General features: G+C 43.1%; 1 protein-coding gene across 1 annotated transcript in view; it reads left to right on the top strand.

Moving 5' to 3' along the window:
• The window catches only part of loxl1 (lysyl oxidase-like 1), a 39,466-nt gene that overhangs the window by 5,756 nt on the left and 11,046 nt on the right, over window positions 1–22,664 (top strand). The window contains exons 2-3 of the mRNA XM_080767374.1: window positions 11,268–11,376; window positions 13,668–13,805. Coding sequence (XP_080623500.1) covers window positions 11,268–11,376; window positions 13,668–13,805 — 247 coding nt within the window. The remainder of the gene's footprint in view (window positions 1–11,267; window positions 11,377–13,667; window positions 13,806–22,664) is intronic.

The raw sequence follows: 22,664 nt of genomic DNA, 5'->3' as shown, positions 1-22,664 counted from the left end.
TGGAATGGAATTTCAATTTGAACCAACTTATACCTACTTGATGTTGTATAGCGAAGATACCCGATCTACAGGCTCACAATGCGACGCCTTGTGATCTTGTAGATCGGCTATTCTGCTTTTCTTTTTTTCTTAACAATCAATGGCCAACGCCAGGGTTAATGTGGTGTATGTCAAAAGTTATTTAGACCAGTGGTTCTCAAAGTGGGACCTGGGTTCCCCCAGGGGGTCCTAAGGGCTTTCAGGGGGTCCCCAGCTATACTGTACATTAGTTTACGGCAACACAAGTTTAACTATACTTTAACCCTATAGCCTAATTGCACATTGACACATTGCAAGCTTGTAGATTTGAAAATTATGGGAAGTTTAATTACATTTTTGACAAAAAGAAAACAAATGGAGATCTGTGGCCAAATATCTACAATTGGGTGTCCCTGTCGACATGAACATGTTTGAGAACCACATATTTAGACCAGTCCTGAGTTTGAATGACAGGGCTAACTGCACAACGTGCCACATGGCCCCCTGCCAGCACGCCTCTCCATTCACTCTCCATCACTCGCCAAACCACCGCTGAGGCAATCATGTTATATGGCCATTATGACAAAACAAAACCACAGACCTTCTGCATACCAGGAACAGAACAACATGGGGACGCAGCTGGTTGGAGCTCATGGGGAGTTCTGAAGAACCACAGCATAATGCTGGAGCGTATGGGTTTGTAGAAGGATCCCCAAGAATATAGTATTATTATGTCATCGCTCAGTTGCCTTGTGGTTAGAGTGTCCGCCCTGAGACTGGGAGGTCGGGGTCATACAGTATACAACATAGATAGAAAATCCTAGATACCTAGGCTTATACACCACTGCAGTTCATTGGAGCGACATGTAATCTTATGGAGGCCGCCATATTGAGCTCCAATATGGCGGACACGGCACGCTGCCACTCAAAGTTGACTACTGGCCAATCACAGCGCGTCTTATACGGGACTTGTCAGAATCTAGGGTGCGTTCAACAAACACATCTAGTCACATCTAGGGACTAGATGCGTGGTTCATGCAGTTATGTCACTGATGAGGAAGTGATGATTCTGACAAGTCCTAGAAAAGATGCGCTGTGATTGGCCAGTAGTCACATTGAATGGTATCGCATTGGACTACAAAATGGCAGCCGCCACACATGCCCCAAAGCCGGAGGTACAAAACATAGACTTAGACGCCTCTTCCTCTGGGGTGTGTGTCATCGATTCGAGAGGGGGCAAAGCTTTCCCCAGAGTCCTTGTGAAGCATATAGCGAAAGCATGAGCGGAAGCTTCCGCATGCATTACAGAGCAGATGTCCAGATCTAACAAGTCCCGTAAAAAAATACGATGTGATTGGCCAGTAGCCATTTGAGTGGCAGCATGGCATAGCGTGCCTTCCACACTTCCTCCGCACTTCCGCCCCCCAGAGTGTAAATTGTTCTGCCCTCCCGTCGACACACAAGGCTCCAGCGAACTGCATGTGGCCAATGAGGCATCTATTTGTTTCTATCTATCAGTGGCGGAAGGTTCCTATAACGACAGTGGGTGCCCACCTTAGAGTAGTCTAATACCCGCCCCGCAACTTATTATTATTGGCTTATTATTTTGCCAGTTGATGCTTCTGCTCCTGAGCACCCACGGAGTTGACGCCACTGCTATCTATGGTACAAAAGACTATAATAATACAATACAATTTAAAAGATGGTGATAAAAGGAACAGCAATGATACGATATACACATTGTCTACAGGTGATTTTTTTCCTGTGGCTGGCAGTGGTGAGCGATAGTGAAGCAGCCGCCCTGCGGCAGCTTACTGATAAGCCGACATTTGGAAGGAGCTACAGTATATTGACCCTGGCCTCAATCAGCAAGATTCACAGTTAGTTGAAAGATTTAGTTCATAACGCTGGCTCCAAGCCCCAATATTAGCTTGACACAACACATTCCCAAGCTGGGTAGTCTAGTCTCTGTCTGATCCTCTACCTCAGGCAATTTCTGTTCTGATTTAGACAAGGAAGTTAGAAAATAAAGTTGGTTTTTGAGCTGATAAAGAACTGAAATAACGACATTGCTTTTGGGTGGAGCTGCGATTAGTGGTGTGTTTGCACTGATCCACACAACAGTGACATGCCACATTGTAGACTATATAGGCTGTCTGTTTGCGGCAGCCAATCTTCACGTCATCAGCCCATAGATTGGGCTCCAAATCAGCACAAAGCAGAAAGCACCCATACATTTATCTACGCATCTAGTTGGTAACTTGGGTGAACTTGGGTTCCTTCCTGCCTTTTCTTTCGGTGATCCAGTGTTAAGGCATGTGCTGTCAGGTGACCTGTCCAAGTCCCTGAAAAGACGTACTGTGACTGGCCACACTTCTACGATTCTGTCCCTTTTGGTAAATTACGGTGCCAAGTCGGCAGAATCGGACTTCAACGCTCGCTTCAGCTCGCTCGGTGGTGCCTCCCGCGGGCTCAAGTCAGAAGCGGTTATGACAGCGCACCTCTGTCGCCCCCAGGAGGTTGGGGGCTGATTAGCGAGGCCAGGTGCTGGAAAGGGGTTTTGTGCTTTAAGTTTAAGTGATTAAAAATGCCTCAAAGAATCATCAGAAATGCATGGTTCTCTGAGGAACACTTTCTGGTACCTCAAACAACTTTGACAAAAATCACCATAGGAACATGAAGAACCATTCACTATAAATAAAATGGTTCTTAAGTAAGTAAGTAAGTGATGGTTCTTCGCGGAACTGTTGCCTTTTTAAGAATCATTTAAGAAGCAGTATTGTGCTGTGTGTGTACTGAGCCTGTGGGTTGCTTTTGAAACTGTAATGGGGCCACTCTTACTCAGGGACGGATCCCAAATTCATGGGCTCCTGGGCCTGAAAACACTCCAGGTTCCCCAGCCATTTACCAAACCAGCCCACACACTCACGGCTGCAGCCAGAACCAGCCCACGAATGCACCAAGTAAAAGTCGTGCAGTTAAATTTCAGCCAACTGCCTATACAGTGTATCATGTCTATTTTGAAAGAAAGTTTATATACAGATTTTATATAGGCCTACCATACCATTAATGACGAGATAGCATTGAGATAGACCACTGTTTCTCATCATGTGGTTCGGGGGCCACCAGGGGTCCAAATGGTCAATGGTCTGTAACTCTGTATAACTATTACCGGTCTGAACAAATTCTAAATTTGGTTTAGAGCACGGGTCTTAAATTATTTATTTTCAGGCCAGGAACCCCTCCACACACCAATGATTCACAACACAAGCAACTAGTAGCAACCACTTTATCATTATCACCATCCCAAAACCTATATCAGGCTAATTCTTACATTTATTACAGCTGGTTGGTAACTAATGTAACTATGTAAGCAGCATGTCCGGCAAAGGGCACGCTGTGATTGGCCAGTCTTCGCTTTGACTGGCAGTTCTGTCTATAGATATTAGCGCCCCTCAAAAGCTTACATAGTGAGGCTTTAAGCTGCATGCAACAGGGATTTAAGCCTGAGACATACAATGTAAAGACCAGCCATGTGACATCAACAATTAAGCATGTGCACTAGACTAACCCCTTCCTGACATAGAGCGACGCAAGCGATAAAAGTGATTAAAAGGCACTGGACGAGGAGAACTTGAGAAGTGTGGGCTTTATGAGAGACAATGAAATTGGACGTTAAAATGGCATTGTGGGTACACGTTGTCTACAATTCACATTTTTGTACTTGCGTGACGTGCGTCTTTCGGAAATTGCAATTCTACAAGCTCGCAACGTGCCGCAACCGTGACACTTGTATCAGCTATTTGGCATTCATCAATTCACTGTCCAAAATACAAAACATGTGCGTCACAGTGCGTGCGTTTCTGCACTGCAGGAAGAGGATATTCTTCTCCTCGTCTCTCCTCAGAAGAGAAGTTGTTTACGCCTCTAGTTATTTTAATTGGTTCAGGCTCATTTCGTTATGACAGACGATGCTACATACTGTAACGAGGACATTTCCGCATACGCCAGTTTGCTCCCTCGCTGGCTGTCAACAACCGTTGCCCAGAGGCCTTGGGCAACGTACTAGACCAGCCGAGCAAAATATTTTGTCTTCCTTAATGTGAGCCAGGGCCCCTTTCTCTGTTTTAATCTTTGTCTTTTTTATGTGATTCCTGTTTTTAAAAGTTCATTTTCCATTACACCAAAATGGCGTATACTGTAGTTAGTGAAAATAGCTGAGCTTGTATATCGACTATTTTAAATGTTCCATTCTGGGGGGAACCCCTTTTTTTGCTTTACCCCTTCAGGACGGGAACCCCTTTTGGGGTTCTTGTTGCTATGTACAGTATATTGGCAGCATTTTTGTATTTTTTTAATTAATATTTGAACATTTTCAGAAAACTTGGTCAGTTTTTAGAAGGCGTTTTAAGAATCGGAATAGTCCTAAATGGGTCAAATGTTTTTTTTTAATAATAATAAAAAATCCCACTCGTGTGAAGTGAGTGGTGCAACTCCGTGTGGAGGTCCCCGGGGGGTCCCTGGTGGGGTCCATCAAAACTGATCAACTTAAAGGACCGTCACCACTTTTCAACCTACGTTCATATAATAGGTCCTCACTAATGATACAATTCCATAATTTCTTTCTACCCAGTCTGTGTCTCATAGTAGGGCTGTGGGCAGTTCAGGAACCTGTCCACCAGTGACATCATTGATGGGGAATCCAAGCTAATAGAAACTGCAGGCTTTCTATTCCTGAAAAGTTGCAATGCGAAAATGGAAGCCATCATTCTCACGATAATACAAATCGAAATATTCTTTATAAAAAACTCTTGTTTAAAAAAAATCTGCCTAACGATGATGTCACTGGTGGACGGGTTTCTGAACTGCCCTCAGCCCTCCTATGAGACACAGACTGAGTAGAAAGAAATTGTGCCATTTTATCATGATTATTAGTGAGGACCTATTATATGAAGATGGGTTGAAAAGTGGTGAAGTGGTCCTTTAAATGACAACTTTAGTTTTTTTCAACCAAGGTTTTGTTTTAGGGATTTTAGCTATTTTTGACAGGGGGGCGGGGGCATTCGAACATGGGATTTTATAGCGATTTCTCAAGAAATGACATCTAGCCACAAAAGATCACGGGATCTATTGAATGTAAAGGTAGAGGTACTATACTGTGTGTCACAGGCTCAATATGTCAGTTTGTCACCTCCCATTCACATTCAGATCCTGTGATCTTTTGTGGCCAGATGTAAGTTTATGAGGTCAAGTAGAACTATAGTAAATATTAAAAAAGAAATCGCTATACGATTTTGTAATAACAAAAACAAATTTAGCCCCATGTTCGAATGCCATAACCTGACGCTGCCAGATCCAAAAAGCTTGCTACACAAATTTGTTTCACAGCTTATTTGGATCTGGGATCGCGGAAGCAAATTCGATGACGGGGCTGTTCCTTTTTTTCAAGATACATGGTAGATGATTGGATGGGAGCGTCTGTCTATCACCGTGTGGGCGTGCAAACACAACCAATCATATCGACGTGTCTATATACCGTCACATCCGCATCCCGCCTTTAGCTCACGCTGATTGGTTCGGTGCGAAGCAGATCTGACTCAGGGCTCAACTCTGTCAGAGATCCCAGATGAGTGTTGTGTTGGGGAATATGTTTCCGCAATACCGCCCTCATCTGGCAGCGTCAGGTTACGAATGCCAGCCCCTGTCAAAAATAGCTAAAACCCCTAAAACGAAAGAAAGCAGCAAAAAAACAAAACACTCATCTTTTACTTTCTCCAATAACAACCTAAAACATGAACCTTGGTTGAAAAAAACTAATGTTGTCCTTTAAGTAACTATGCAGACTGTCCCATTCCATTTCATTCAAATGTATGAAAATATCTTTTAAATGGCAGATCTACAAGCAAGCTCAACAATGCGTCGCAGAAATGTATATATAAATAGATTAATCATTTCTCAAGCTGTCATTTGCAAGCTCACTAACGAGTCTCACTTGCTGTCAGATTTGTATGCCTTCTTGTATAGTTTCAGATTCTTTAAAGTTCCTTTTAGCATATGTTAATGTCTGCTTGTTTATTATTATAAATATATATATATTAGCAAAATGCTGAATAATTAAAAAGCATGCAATGTCCAATGAAGTCAAAGAATACCTTGAGGATTAGAGCAGACACATGCACAAATCGCACCATTAAGAGGATTTTATTTAATGCAATGACGTGACACTTCTAACAAGAACTCAGACTTCACTGAGGAAGAGCTTTGCTGCTTGAAGCGCCACTTTATTGCATTGAATACAATTATCTTGGCAGCTATTTGATGTGACGATATTGCTTTTGCAAATCTACATATGAAAATGCTAAATACCATCATATTATGAATGTGTGAGTGAATATGACCAAGTGGTTAATGTGCATACCACGCTTTGATGCCCGCTAGCGTGTCTCAGGTTCGATTCCCGAGCCTGGCAGTTGATTTGCTGTGTGTCACGCAAGAACAGATTGAGCTTCAGTCCTACAATTAACCAACCGCAAACACTACAAGGATAATGCCACAATAATATTTTCAGAGACAGAAAATAGGGGAGAGGTAAGAAGAAGCTGACAGCTACAAAAGATACAAAGGTACAAAGCAGCATATCTCTCGCAGAGTCGCTGTTGGAAGTGTCTATCAACACGTCCGTTAGATGTCAATCATGTGCCAGGCGAGCAAGAATAATATAAAGGAACTGAGGGTAAAAATATTAAGATTTTCCCCCATTAAAAGCAGGAATTGTTTGAGAAGAGAGGGTGAGTTTAAACAGCACGTTATCTTTTATAGCTTTGTAGCTGTAGTTAAAGCCAGCTCAACTTGGATTGTAGGTTTGCATTGGGCATCGCTTTGTATCTTCATGTCACTGGCTTCCTTCGAAAATATGGTGGCCATTCAGCATTCTGTTGTAGCAGTCACACTGTCAGCTACAAAGCTACAGTGGGGGGAGACACATTTTGTACTTTTACCTTGGTTTTGTAAGTAACTATATATATATATATATATATATATATATATATATATATATATATATATCTGTCATATTCTGTCTGGGGCTGTACAGATTTCTTTTATTTTTTTTGACAGACTAGCACTAGCCTGTCTTTTCCAAAGATTAGCAGCTAGAGAACAAAGCCTTCCAAAGTTCCAAGCGAGAAGAGAAGACAGTTGGTGGGTGTCTGAGGGTCTCTTCATTTCACACTGTCCTTTAGCCCCGATATGTTCCCTCAGTCCCTACGCTCATTCTGTAGCTCCGAGATGAGGTCACGAATCCAAGCCCTCCCATTGCGTTTCAGAAATGGCGCATGGTTTCTACAACTTACGCTGCTTAACCTTTTCTGCACATCTGATCCAAAAAGTGAAGGTCTGATAAGGAGCTAAACTAAATTGAATTTAGGAACGGAAGAAAATCCAAGTCTCGGCATGAACGAGCGTTTAAATCGGTTGTTTAGTCGGCCCGCTTCCATGTTTTTCAAGGAAGTTGTGAGTGTGCGTATGTGCATGTCGACTGAACTGAAGTCAGTTGGAAAATAAAATTTCGCATTCAACCAAGGGAGGCGCTATCGCTTTTCAACTTCCTTGAAAAACATGGAAGCGGCCGACTAAACAACCGATTTAAATTCGTGACCTCATCTCGGAGCTACAGAATGAGCGTAGGGACTGAGGGAACGTACCGGGGCTAACTGTCTGTCTGGCACGTAATGTCTGCGACGTCATGATGTTGACGTCATCAGACGTCATCATTGTGATGAAAGGCACTGTTCACTTCACACAAGTGTGATTTTTGTCTCACGAAACAGCATTTGTTAGAGCAAAACGAAATCAAGCAAAATCACTTGCAGGTACTGTAGCCTATGTGTTTACATGGTTGTGGCATTTTGGGGGTCGATGAGGATCTCTGCATTTCACACTGTCCTGCAGTGTTTCTCAAACTTTGTCATGTCGAGGACCCCCAAAATAATGTACTTGGCTACCATTTGGCCACCACCTCAAAATATTCTGTGCCAGGGAGGCGTAAAAAGATACTGCATATAAAGATTCGCTCAAATGTTAAATTATTATTCATAGGCCTATATATTTTTAATTTTTCTGAAAAGTATAAAATATGCTTTAAAAAGTGGTTAAAATGTTTGTGACGTAATTTAGCTCGGGCTCCCCTGGTATCCCCCAGGGCCTCATGGGGGACCCCACTTTGAGAACCGATGCCTTAGTGTTAACATGTTTGTGGCACATGGGGCACCACCTTTGGCCTGTAATGCGTACTGTATACCTGACACATAGGATGTGTGCATGTGGCCGATATCAAGGGGGGAAGTTTGAACCCTTGGCTGAGCAAAGACTCACCTGGGCTGGCACAGAAACGGCTGATAGGAAACAAACCAATCCTTTTTCCACTAAAAGCTTACCTGTTGTTGCCAACAGAGAAGGAATTGAATGCAGAACCAAGCTCCTTTTGGTGCTTACTATAGGGATGTAACGATACCACACCAGTCCAAGATACAATATTTATCAAGATATTTCAAATTAATAAACATTATGCACCAACTTGTGCGTAAATCACCAAGCGATCAGCGAGAGAGTCGCTATAATAATCAAACAATACAATGTTTGGCCTGAATAATACCTAGTATAGTATAACGACAATATTGTTACATCCCTAGTTTTTTACAGTATAATACAGCAGAATGTAACGATTTATTTTTTGTTTTGCACTTTTCTTTTTGTTTTAAAGCTCCCAGACTTCACGGGTCAGATGGCTTGACTCTCAGTCCACTGGAACAAGCTCACGCTAAATCTCATCTGGCCTTGGCAAGCTAAGCAGGGCAAGACGATAAGCGCTCCCAGAGACCCTTGCTGGCATGCATGCCCTTTACTGGAAATGGGACAGACATTAGCTCTGACATCCCTGGCCTGCTTTTTGATTCCTCTGTTTTTTTTCTGACAGTCTTGGTCACTGGCCCACTTTAAAAACAGCAGGGGTGTGAGATCATTGTTGTTTTACCCTGGCACGCATGTTCTGTCTCCCACTCTCTTGCTCTTTAAAAAAAAAATTCCTCCTAAAGTCTCTGTCTCTCTCTCTTTCATCTCTCCCCTTCCCCATTCTCTCTCATGCTTTATCTCTGTATCATTCACTCAAAAAAAAAACGGTTTGTAGATTGCAGCGACTGAAAAGAGTTTGTGGCGCTTGCGCTTCAGCTGTTTCTAGGTTTAGAATGCGACGCCTGCAGCTACGAGCAGGCAACCTACATTCAGAACATGCTAGAGGTTCAGCAGGAGTGAGGGGTTTATATTAAGATTAGTGTCACAGCACATCACATCATATACTGTATGCCATATATAGTACGGGCAATGCTTCCCAGTGAGTCGTGCATGTGAACTACCTCTCTATGAATCAAATGTTTGGTAAAAGGCTAAACGTTAAAGAATGATATATAGCCTAGTTTTGTAGCGGCTTGCTATACGGCGCGCTTCAGCCTATAGGAGTGACTTCCGGGACTGGGAAGGGAAGTGACGGGATGTTATGTGGATGTGATAGGAGGGAAACTGGGCTGTTGTTGTGTGTGTGCTCTGGTTACGAGTGTTCATTCATTGATAAGCTACAGCGTTTGGCTCATTTGAAACCTCGAAACGTCTCTGCCTCCAGTTCCTGTGAACGTTACAATAGGCTACCTGGGTTGTACTATATACTGTATATGGTTGTCAGAAACCTCTTATCTTTGTCATGCCTTGGCTTACGTGATCATACTACAAGTAACAGATCAGCAATCTCGAAAGTTTTAGTGTTTTAGATCTGCTACTTTTGCTGCTTTTGAATTTGAATCCCGAAATGTAACCATTTTGGTTTAAATTCTATCCTAGAGAGACGATCTCTAGGCACAGTACACTTTGTCTTTTGTAAAGGGGAGAACAAACTTTAACCCCCATGAACCCCATTTGTTCAGACTCAGTCAGAGAGGCCTATAGGGACAAGTGTCTTGTTAGAAAACTATGACCCGCCAGTTTGCGAAGATAATCATCAGGAATGTGCAAGTAATTAGTGGGCAATGCTATTCTCCAGTGTGTCCCGTTCTTGAACTACGGGCCTTGGCACCGTATACTGTAATGCCTGATTCATACTTGGTAGCGCGCCAGTGTGGCACATCAGAGAAAAGAAAATCTAAATCCAAAAGGCTAAGTATGATTCAGCAACCTCTACTGTGCTGTGGACACTGTGTAATGAATGAGTGGCCCCAGTGTTTTACATGAGAAATAACATCACCAGTGTGCTTTTGGAAAGGTGCAACCAGCAGCAAATTATTTATTTTGAATAGGCATATAGATAATTGAAAATGTTTTAAATTCCGACTAAACATATTGTCCAGAACTATTCATGACGTTGACGGGAAAAAAATTCACCTTTTTAACTTTGCCCTATTATACTGTAGCACCATCAGGTGGCAGCTTTTTGCAAAACATTGTTTTTTATGCCTCCTGATGGTGATTCCAAAGCCCGCTATTCCGACACATCGCCATTTAGACTCACCAAATTACTAACCCTGTCCCTAACCCCAACCGCACGCGGAAGCCAGAATGCCACTCTGTCCCCACATTATCTCTATAGTCAAGTGATCAAGACTGATCCGTCCGATTTTTTATATTCAATTCTTATTTGGCGAATTCGGAACATTGCTGGCCCGCAATAACCTACCTGAGCAGGTGGAGAGTGGAGAGCTGTACTCTGATGAGAACCTTTTCTATTAATTACATTACACACGCCACGGAGCTCTGGATTCATGTTTTTGTCACATTCCTGAGCCAATAACTCGACGTCCGGGTCATCAGTCACTACTGGGCTCAGTAGGAGGTAGACTCTTTGAGTAAAAAAAAAAGTTTAAAAAAAAATGAAAGAAATAAACATTGTTGCGCACTGCAGTAACCTAAGTGACATTGTGGTAACCAGGACGCGTCGCCCACTCTCTGCCACAAGTTGATTAGACTACGGAAGGGAGACCGAGCCTCAAACTGTCTAATATATATTTGTGAAACACTGATAATTCGGTAGAGAATAGAGAATATTTGTATACCATTCAACTGCCAACGTCGTCTGGTTCTCTCAATAGAATGATTTATTGTATAAACCACCGGCTGTGTCTGTTTATGTGAGTCTTTATTGTAAAATAAATGGTGCTTCAAATTATATCTATCAATAACCTGCAATGTAATTGTGTTAATTGCTTTAGGTTTGCCTGACCTGGTTCCTGACCCTAACTATGTCCAGGCCTCCACATACATCCAGAGGGCACACATGTACTCTCTCCGCTGTGCTGCGGAGGAGAAATGCCTGTCAAGGTAAGTCCAGCAACTGATGCTATCAAGGACTTACAGCTTAATATAACTTTAATCCGACCTCGATGGCGCTCTGGACTGAAGCTCCGTGCGCCACACAATTACTTTGGTTCAACTAGACTCAAAGAGCATGTGTTGAAGACCAACGGTCTATTCCAGTCCTCTGGCAACAGGACCGAGTTTAGCCACCAGATGGCGACATGTAATCGGTTTCTGTATGCATGAAAGAAACTGCTGGGCCGATCCTTACTTCCTTCACAGGTGTTGCCAATGATTCTAATGAAGGCTCTGTTCCATTCAGTGCAGCACAGTGGTTCTCAAACCTTTTATTGTCGCCACCAGGCCGAAGGCATGGGGAGAGAGTATGTTTTGCACTCCGTCTGTGTGTGTGTCCGTCCGTGCGTGTGTCCGTCCGTGCGTGTGTCCGTCCGTCCGTCCGTCTGTGTACAGCTAATATCCGGCACCGTTAACCCGGTTGATGCCAAAAAGGGCACACACACTCCCTAAATGCCAACGATGAACCTCTGCCCCAAATTTTCCAGAACGGCCTGTTATAGCGCCACCAGGAGGCAAATCGTTACACAATATATCTATAGTCATGTGTTCAAGACGGATCTGTCTGATATTTTATATTCCATCTTAATTGGCTAACATTGGTTTTCAAAATTTGCAGGATTGGCCCGTTTTGAACAAACAGCCTCAAATCATGAACGCAGCGTGCAATTTACGTGAAATCTTTCACAGACTTTCCTACTAGGCTGAGGAATATATCCCACCCTTTTCACATTGGCCTGTTATAGCGCCACCAACAGTGGATTTTTGCAAAACACATTTTTGTGGCGTAAGAAGAAATGGCACCCTTTTCACATTGGCCAATTATAGCACCACCAGGAGGCCACAACCTGACCCCTGACCCCCCAATTTATATTGCAAAATCAATGTTAATGTTTTAACTCTGAAAGTGTTCTTGGGGGTCCCCGGACCCCACTTTGGGACCCACTGCTCTACAGTAGCCTATCCACACATTCTGCATGTAACACATGTTCTCAGTGGTTTAACCCAACACACATAACACACATATTTGTCAAATAGTTTAATATGGTGCCAGCAATGTTTCAACATCACTATTTCTATTTTGTTATTACTTGCAACTATTCAAGCATTATACAAAATATCTGTGTGCTCCATTACCTTACTTGGGTGTGCTTTTTAGAGTTTATAGCCAAGTGACATTACGCAGAATGCATTAATACTTATGGAATGGTTAAGCCATTCGATAAGTTATATATTAGTTGATTAGTTAATACATTAATATAGCATCACGAGCATTTCAATCACTTTTGGATCCATTTGATCCATTGAAAAATAATACAAGATCTACAAGCTCACAGTGTGTCACTTTGTGCCACGCTGCGTGCTTGTACATCTGCTATTTCCCCATAAGGAAATAAGAACAAGCTCTCATTCAGTACTGCATGAAATGAAATGAAACACCTTGGTCACCTCCAGGGTAACTGTATAACTGTGAGAGCATGTATGCTCTGTCCCCTTCGCGGAACGCCACCAGGCTATACCAGCCTTTTGCCTTACATAGACCCACTTCAGATGATGGAAGTGTCCCCGTCCCTTTGGTCCAGCTTCCCCCATCACAAACACACAGCCATCCCTCACCAGATCCCCCTCTCATATCCTGTCTTGAGTTCACAGCAATCACACACAGATGGCCCGCTGTAATTTGCCATACACTCCCAATGTCAACACTCGGCCAGCAAGATGAATGGCTTTGGAGCCCTCTCTCTGGTATTGAGGGATCACAGTTTGTGTTCTCCTTCCCCCTCCTTCTCAAAGATAAGAGAAAACCCTGCAGATCGAAATCTCGCATCGTATAGCAGAGAGTGCAGGTACTCGGATGTTTTTCTCACAGCGGAGTTAAAACAAAACAAAAAAAAGTGTTATCAATAGATAGTGTTATCTGTGATCTGTTGTTATGAATAATTGATTCGATGCCGTGTGTATATGTCCCTCGAAGCTTTACCAGCTATGTATTTATTCATGCATTTATTTATGTTATGTGAGTGAGTGAGTGAGTGAGTGTAATCGAGAGGGTTTAATTAGTCACTTATATAATCGTTGCTGTCGGGCAGCAATGAATGTTCTATCAGGGGAAACGCTGGGCGAGCATCACATACATACATACATATATCATTTATAATTGTAGTCATTGTACATTTGTAATAAAGTCTTTGTGTGGTCATGAGTCATGACGGTACTGTACATGTTGTCTCCCTCTCTAGCACGGCCTACGGTGCAGAGGCCACAGACTATGACGTCAGGGTGCTGCTGCGTTTCCCACAGAGAGTGAAGAACCAGGGCATCGCTGACTTCATGCCCAACAGACCTCGTCACACATGGGAGTGGCACAGCTGCCATCAGTGAGTACCCCCCCCCGCCCGCCCCAAGTGGTGGAAAGTAACTAACTAAGTGCATTTACTACCGTCTCCAGCTAAAATGTATACAAATGTATAGCGTCACAATCATTTTAACCACTTTATCCATTTATATGTTGGCTATTCAAAAAAGGAAGATCTACAAGCTCAAAGCATTTGCTATCTTTGATTTTCTTCTTTGTTATTTTTTGTTTGTTTGATATGATATTGAATAATTCTGATCATTCTTTTTAAACATAAATCATGGGGGTCCTTGACATGAAAAAGTGCGAGACGCACTGGCCTATTATAAACTACATTATGATGCCAACACTGTAATTTTAAAGTTGCTACAATGTATTTCAATATATACTTCCGTCGTCCCACATTAACAGTCTTACTGTACCGTAACTCTCGTAATGACAGAGAAAAAATAAAACATGATAGAGTGGGTGAACGCCAAAGCCTCCAGACAATCTAGATCCTCATCATCGTCGTCATCATTAGTCAGGTGCTGTCTGTCAGTAGACACGGCTGGTATTCGACAGTAGCAGCAGCAGCAGTGGGTGAAATACAGCGCTAATGATGTCCTGTTAAGGTACCCACTTTGCAGTTATCTGACTCAGGGACATTTTAATGACCAAACTAGCATAATAAGGAACATGTATTTTTGGGTACATTTGGGTCACATGAATATGGACTTAACACACGCTGCTGTTGTGTGGCATTATCGTTGACATTGGGCAGAAACCTCTTATAGGCCATATCTCAACTTGTTTTATTTATTTTGTGGAAAGTAGCAAAAACAGCCATTCTTCCATTTCCTTACAAGTAACGGTTTTGTACATACAAGGTTTTCCGTCACGACAACGATAGGCCTACACGACACAAAATGTATCCTGTTCATAGTACAGTATAAAATACTATTTATAAAGCAACCGACACTATTGTATATGTTCGTGCTTGTGCAGCATGGCACGTATACTGTCCTTTTTTCTTTTCTTTTTCTTTGCATTGCGTCTGCAGCACATTCTTGTTTGAACGTACAGATTTGTGTTGCTTTAGCGAGCTGATAGCTAGCGGGCTCACATTGGAATAGTCTCTGGAGGTTCTCGGAGAGTGAGGTGATGTTTGGATGCCCCATGTGTTTTCTCTGTGACCCCTTGCTCCATGCGTCCCATGGCTGCGCTGTGTCTCGCTTTTCGACACGTCTTGTCTGCTTCACCCCGGCGCTCGCCCATGGCCTGCCAAACTCCACTCGCCTCGCTGCCCGGGCGGGCTGGCTGGCCCGGGCTCATCTGTGAGGAATGCCATTTAGGATTTAAAAAATGGCAATGTCCACTAGCTGGCTGTGTGTTGTCACTCTTCGGTGGTTCTCAAAGGAATGTCCCGGGTTTCGCAAGTTGTCCTTTAGGAGGATTAATGGAATTAATAGAGCATAGAGTGCTCAATTCGTGCCAAGGACCTACAAATTGATATTTATTTCCAACATTTTCCAAGTATTTTCAAAAATAGGCTAGCTATAAGGGTTACCAGATGTACAAGCTCGTGTCTCTGGGAACCCCCTGCAGCCCTTCTTCTAAGGACCTCTGAGGGTCCCCGCAGCACAAAATCTTTTCAGATTGGGGTCTGCAAGAATGCATATTAATTCAGGGGTCCTGGACATGAAAATGTTTGAGAACCTTTACCGTATACTGCATTGGATAACTGCGGCAACGCAGCTGGCTGTGTGTCGTCATGCAGCTTCGTATGGGGGGGGGGGGGGGGTAGACATGGGAGACGTGCTGAGGCAATCGTTGCACTGCTGGGCATTATAAGCAGAATGATAAAAATCAATGGTTTTCTCCCATCAATCCATTTTTTTTTTGTCCCTTTTTTATAATCTTAACCTTTTCCACCTCCCCAATTTTGTTGCCTCCCCAAACTGTTACTATTCAGGATTCAAAAGCAGCTAAAGTAGCAGATCTGCATGCTTGAAAGTATATTATATTCTTGAAAACTTATATTTTAAAACAAGTACAAAATTGCCACCATGAGGTATCTATACTTGATAGGGTTTGTTTGTCCATCACTTTGCATGTAGGTTAGTAGAACATTACCGTTAGCCATTGAGAAATTCTCTTCGGGGAATGAAAATATGTGGCCCAGATTCTGACAATAAACTTTATTGCCCTACATTTGATTCACATAAACTCTGTAGTAGAGACGTTTTATTCAGGTTTTTTACCTCCAGTCCAATCCTTCTCTCTTGAGTATTCAAAGCAAGGAAAAGGAAATGGATTCAGTGCTGTGACAAATTTGAATCTTTTAACTGTTTCTCTAAGTTTGGTCCGGGGCCACCAGGTCCAAATGGACAGTTTAGGTCCTGTAACTGCGAGGCTGTACAAATGGAACAAAATGGATCTGTAAGGGTCTGATTCTATTCTACGGCCGTCAGTCTGTCACACCTCGTGACACACTCCATATATGGCAGTCTCCATATATGAAGATCACAACACTGACCTCATCAAACCCTGGATAGCCATACATGGAGAAGACTGGATCATCTAATCACTTAGATCTGCATATATGGAGCCGGCCAGAAACGCTACATCTGACCTCAAGCCCTTATAGATCTCCATATAGGGAGCTGACCTGTTCTGACATTCCATATGTTGATCCCTCCCCACCCGTCCTTCCTCTTCGATGTCTCCCTTTTGATTGATATACCTGTCCATTCAAACTCTAGACGGGCCCGACAATTAAGGCCCGGCCCTACCTAGGCCCCGTCTGCTTACTAATTAGCAAACATTTTAAGCCCTACCCGGCACGAAAACATAAAAAAAGGTCCATATATGGGCATTCCCAGTTGTTTCAGCGCCACCTCGCCCTCTCTTCTCGTCTTACTGGTATACTACTTAAACCCTTGTATAGGCTACTTGACAAGCTCATAACGTGACGGGTTGTGAGGTTGTAGATGTCCTTTTTCTTCCTCTTCTTCTTTCCAAGAATTCCATTTTACAAGAGCTATACTTACAGCCACTGCTCTGAAAAAACAGTTTGGGTTTGATTTTGGGCACCTTTTATTTCCCTGTGTGTAGTGCTTGGAATGCAGCACGTCAGGCCTGTTCTAAATAGTTCCCATACAGGCCTTGTTTCTGTGTAATAACACACACTGTGATCCCCCCCCATCCATCCCTGTAAGTCCCTCTACTGTTGCAACACAAGTGGAAAATGACTCATGGGTGCATAGAGAAGGATTGGAATGTTTTGTATATCGTCGCTGTCGGGGTGGAAACCTTGTACGTCCCCGAAACACTTACTTTTCAGGAAATGAGCCCCCCCCCCCCCTCCCCCAACCAGCATTCCGAAAGGATTCCACGTGGTTATTATTTTTGAGGGGCGCTAGCCCCTCCTATGCCCAGCTTTGTGTGTTTGTGTGTACCCCATATAGCGATGATTTGATTGGCTGAGCACCCCATAGCAATGGTTTGATTGGCTGAGCAACCCATAGCGATGGCTTGATTGGCTGAACAATGTACGTGTTGATAAAAAAAGTGAGGACAGAAAATTGAGGACGCTAATTTGGGATTGGCCGCTGAGAACTGAGGAAGCCTTATTGTGATCGGTGTGAATGCTCGATCAAAACGCGATGCACATCCGCGAGCTTGCGGATGTGCAACTTTCGATACTTTTGTGTGACGCTGTTGAGTGATCAAGTAGGGCGTTAGTTTACATAAAAAAACGATAAGAAGTTAGAATACGGTTGTGAGGTTTTCTGCGTGACACTCTTGTACGACAAACTATAGGGAAACATGGAGATATGAGGTTTCTGCCCGACAGCAATGATATAAGGATTATTAGTCATTCTTATTTAGGCCGCCGCTGTGTTCTTCCAGCACTGCATTCCCTGTAGCTGACATAGCCGTGTGCACGTGCATGTGCGTGTGCATGTGTGTGTGTGTGTGGGGGGGGGGGGGGGGGATACTGAGTAAAGGCAAGGACCCATTCCAGACAGCTCATGTGCACGACTGCACGTGCGCACACGCACACACACACACACACACACACACACACACACACATACAGTACAAGCACAGATAATCATCTCAAGACTTCGGTCCAAATAAATGCCTGGTGTGGGAACAAAAATAAAGAGCATTTCAAGCCCCTGGCGTCCTCCAGAATTCCCTCATCCAAAGACAGCCCGGCACTGAGGCGCATACAAGCATGCATCACTCATAAACGTGCACTCACTCACGCATGCACTGTCTGCCACTCATGCAGAAGTATATAGCCTACAAACATGTGCCTCTGAGTGGAGTAAAAGGTACAATGTATTGAAAAATAGAAATACTGAGCTTTGCAACCTTAACCCATTCTGACCTGAGATCAGATTCATACGAGGTTTCCACTGGACACACACTTGGTCTGATGAACCCATTCTGACCTGAGATCAGATTCTAAAAATGTCAGTCGTTCTTCGATTTTTCAAAAATAGCAGACCTACAAGCTCGTAGCGCGCCACTCGGTGGCGCGCTATGAGCTTGTAGATCTGCTATTTTTCAATAGCTAAAGCATAACATGATGCTAACACCAAAATGGGTTCCCGTTCAGAATGGGTTAAAATTGTCAGTTAATTACTTTCCACCATAACGCTGGATATCAAGTGGAAGTCATTCATGGTGGACTTGTGTTGTAACATGCAGCGATGCATACGCCTTATATCAGAACATGGTGCGACAGATAGCTTTCAGCCCCCACAAAGATTGGCAAACAGCACTTCACCTGAGAGCACCTCTTCACTCCCCCCCCCCCCCCTTTAATATGGAAAATATGAGTTTGTATTATTGTCACTCGCTCCATCGGTGGAAAGTACCCACTTTTCGCTCCAAGCCGTCAGTCATTCTTTAATGACTGTTCCAGTAAAAAGTCCTCGTCCATGTTGAAACATGGACCATGAGCTCAGGAGCACTGGCATTATTCACCGTCTGTCTGACTTTTGTGTCTGACTGTACGGGGTCCAGCGCTTACCTCACCTGTGTGACATCCATACAAAACGAGCATGCACTCGAGTATAGCTCGACACTTTGCGGGCTTGCGTGAGTTTCATTCGTCGAGAATAGGATTGCTGTAGCAGTTCTGCAAGGCTCGAAACTCGCCACATAGAGTGGCGGTGCATTTTGAGCTTGTCCATCTGCTACTTTTGCTTTTACTTACATCTTTTCTCTTGTTTATTTATTTTTCTATATTTTAATCTAATAATAATTTCGTTACTTTTTTTTGCAATATTGTAATTAGATTTTCTTTGTGTTTTTGAAAATGCTAAAAGAAATTAAGGTTTTTCCTAATATATTCAAAATAATCATGACTAAAAATAAAATGTTGGGACTGTGATGACATACCCACAATAGGGAGACTAGCATTAATCAGAAGAACTCTCCAAACAGACCTAGTCTGAGTGATAGAGTATAACACTTCATTATCTTCATGGCTAGACTGGGGTAAAAGGCCCTCTTGAGATTAAAGGCCCTCCGGCTAAAATTCTCCCCCCACAAAAAATAAGAAACAAACAAACGTAAATGTCACCAAATGTTATTTCAGCACATTTCCTGGCTCCCACTACTACAGTACATTGCTCAATGCTTCATTTTATCATGGTCTCATCTCCTCGAGGTCTAGTTATTACGCCAAAAGGATAGGAGGTCAATGGTTAGTTGTTGTGTTGTTACTTGCGCAAGCAGAGCGCGCAAGTACTAGTTTCGTCCAGGACGATGTTCGATGCGTATGCACCGTCCAGGCATATGACGTAATGCCTGACTTGTGCCTGATACGGCAGTGGTGCCAGACTACATACTATTTATAGAGGGCATTACTGTACCTTTAATCCTCCCGACACTAAAACATATCGTCCTTACGTCACCATCGGAAACCAATTACACCCTGGCATTGGGTCCTTTAATCCACATCTTTATTACGTCATCATTGAGAGCTAGTTATACCAGTTATACTCTGACGTCATATGCTGGGACGATACATACGCATCAAAAGGGGCGCAAAGTAACCACAGTATACCGCTAATCAACTTACAAATTACATATACATAGAGGCATTTCCTTTAATCCACCCGACACTGATCGACATATATAGGTCACCATCGAAAGCCGACGATTTTACCATACTTCACAATACTACTTTTTTACCTCCAAAAACTAGGTACGTAGCAAATAGATAAACCTAATAATTCAATATTTCAAACGTTCTTTCACAGAGAAGCTGAGATTTGACAGTTTGTAGCGGTCGACAGTACTTGCACGCTCTGCTTGCGCACTTGTGTGCAACAAGCGAGTAGGCAGTCGACAGAGTGCAGTTCTAGTTTTGTTTAGTTTTGGTCATCCTGGGAAAGAACAATGAAATTAGACTTGTGCACTACAATGTTCCACAAAGTATTATAAATAGCAGATTTGCACTGTGTTTTGAACCTGTCTATTTTTATTATTTTTAACAGTTATGGACATATGAGGCCAGTGTCTGGCCATGCGAAAATGCTTCCGTCATAGAATCTGGAGAGCGGAAACTCTGATCATGACTAAGCGATAAAGCGGAAGTGAAGGCTTCCACTTCCATTTACGTCTTTACAGTCGTGCAAATTTATCCCAATATAAATAGGCTAGAAATCATCTAAGCACAGCTTCCTTACTCGGATTTTGGGATAGTTCAAGACTATATAGCATTATAGTTAATAGCTGTCTGGCTATGCGAGACTAATGTTGAACCAATGAAAAAGAATAACTACGGAGTAGATTGGATCCATTGGTTATAACAGTTTTGGACAAGGTTTCAATTCTGCCTGTGACAGCTAACTCAATTGAGGTGATCGGTGGTCGTGTGCATCCAGGCGTTTCCAAGCATTTAAAGCTGTGCAATTCCATGCAAACACATCGTTGGCGTCGGGCAAAAACCTCACATCTCCATATTTTAACTTTTTGTGTTTTTTTATAATGAACCCGGCGGAGACAACATACAACGCAAGAAGGCACTCACAAATATACGTGCAGAATCACACACCTATACACGTGCATTCGCTTGCTCATAATTATACACAGAAAAAGGCAATAATACACACTCCCCAGCCACGCGTGGACGAGCGCATGCACCCACCTCTGATCTTACTTTGCAGATACGGTCATTAACAGCCATTCATACATCATTGGGGTGTTAATGTCTTGTCTCATCAGTGCATTATTGTTGTCATTAATTAAAATGCCTTGTCCTTTGATACTGTGTGATGTTTATCCATGCTGCAACATCACTGACAATCTAAACGTGAACAGGTGAGGTGCCACAGGTTGAGCAAATGAACAACTCCTTTCATTTAAATTAGAGGACTACAGTACTGTGGACTACAAAGTACATGCAATTTGTACTAGTATTTGTACTGTAAGTAAGAAGCCTTGCCGAGCCATGAGGCCCATATAGGGCTGTAGCCTATATAGACATGTTCCCATTGTCACGATATCAGTCTGTTATACAATTTTATTATGTAGTGTTGCCCTAGTGTTTCCTGTTCTGCCTTGTTGTGTTTGCCAGTCTTGTCTCACCTCCCTGTGATTACTAGTTTTCTCCACCTGTGTCCTGTTAGTCTCCCAGCCAATCCCAGTGTTGATTGTTTGTTCCGTTCACCTGTGTATTGTGATCCCTGTGTCTACTTAAACCCTCAGTCCCTTGTGTTCCCTGCTTGATTATAGATGTTGTTACAGTTTTCAGTCCTAGTTATGTTCTTGTAGTGTTCTTTGCATTCTCTTGTGTTCCTGTGTTTTGGAGAATAAATCAACTACATTTGACCTGCTCTGCTCCTGCTCTGTTTCTGTAATTGGGTCCTACATATCCTGAGTTGCACCGTGACACCCATAGTGTGAGGGTGCTTGATGCACAGTACAGTACAGTACAGTTGCGGAGTGTCACCCCAGTCGGGGGTCGAACCGCAACCTCCTAGTCTCAGAGCAGCCACTCTAACCACGATAGGTTTTCAAGCATATAAACATTATTTACACCAACCAAACCCATATACAAAAGTTTGTATGAGTATTATGGGCTTAACCCTTCCATTGTGTTAGGGTCATTCTTTTGACCCGTTTTCAAGTTTAAATAGGTAAAAAATAGTCTTTTTTGGAACAAGGCTTCATTATATCCTCAGAAAGAACAGTTTAAATCCAAATGTTATTCTGACCCCTCCACGAAAAGGCCTAGCTGTCCTGACCCCATATCCATCATTTATATATTATGGATAATTAGTGTTGAGGAAAGAAGGTAAAAGGTTATTTATTTGTCATAAACCCAAACTTTTATTTACTCCTATTGCAAATGAAATTGAGGACAAGTTTCTCTCTCTCTCAGAATATCTTACAATAAATGCACGTCTGTCTGTATACGTGTGTGTGTGTGTGTGTGTGTGTGTGTGTGTGTGTGTGTGTGTGTGTGTGTGTGTGTGTGTGTGTGTGTGTGTGTGTGTGTGTGTGTGTGTGTGTGTGTGTACGTCTGTAATCCACGCAACTCGAGAACCGTTCACGCCACAGACTTCCGGCACACACATTCCACACCGCCACAGGGAGTGCAGTGCCTGGCCTTGAGTTGGTTGGATAAACGGGGGGGGGGGGGATAAGGGGCCCCCCTAAGCCCCCCTCCAAACAAGCCCAATTGACTGCATTTCTATGTAAACCAAGATGCATTAGCCCCCCCTGTAAATAGCCAACACCCCCATAGCACCCCCAGCTCTCTCGCTGTCCAGAATTGCCAGAAAAGGCTCTGGTCAGGCCCCCACACCTGTCCAATTTCCAGGCTCTGCCTGAGCCAGTTGATTGCAATGGCAACCCCACACCTGCCTTT

Source organism: Protomyctophum bolini (genome assembly GCF_963924005.1).
Source record: "Protomyctophum bolini genome assembly, chromosome: 1".
NCBI lineage: Eukaryota > Metazoa > Chordata > Actinopteri > Myctophiformes > Myctophidae > Protomyctophum > Protomyctophum bolini.
Note: the sequence above shows the minus strand (reverse complement) of the source record. Positions and strands in the feature narration are given on the sequence as shown.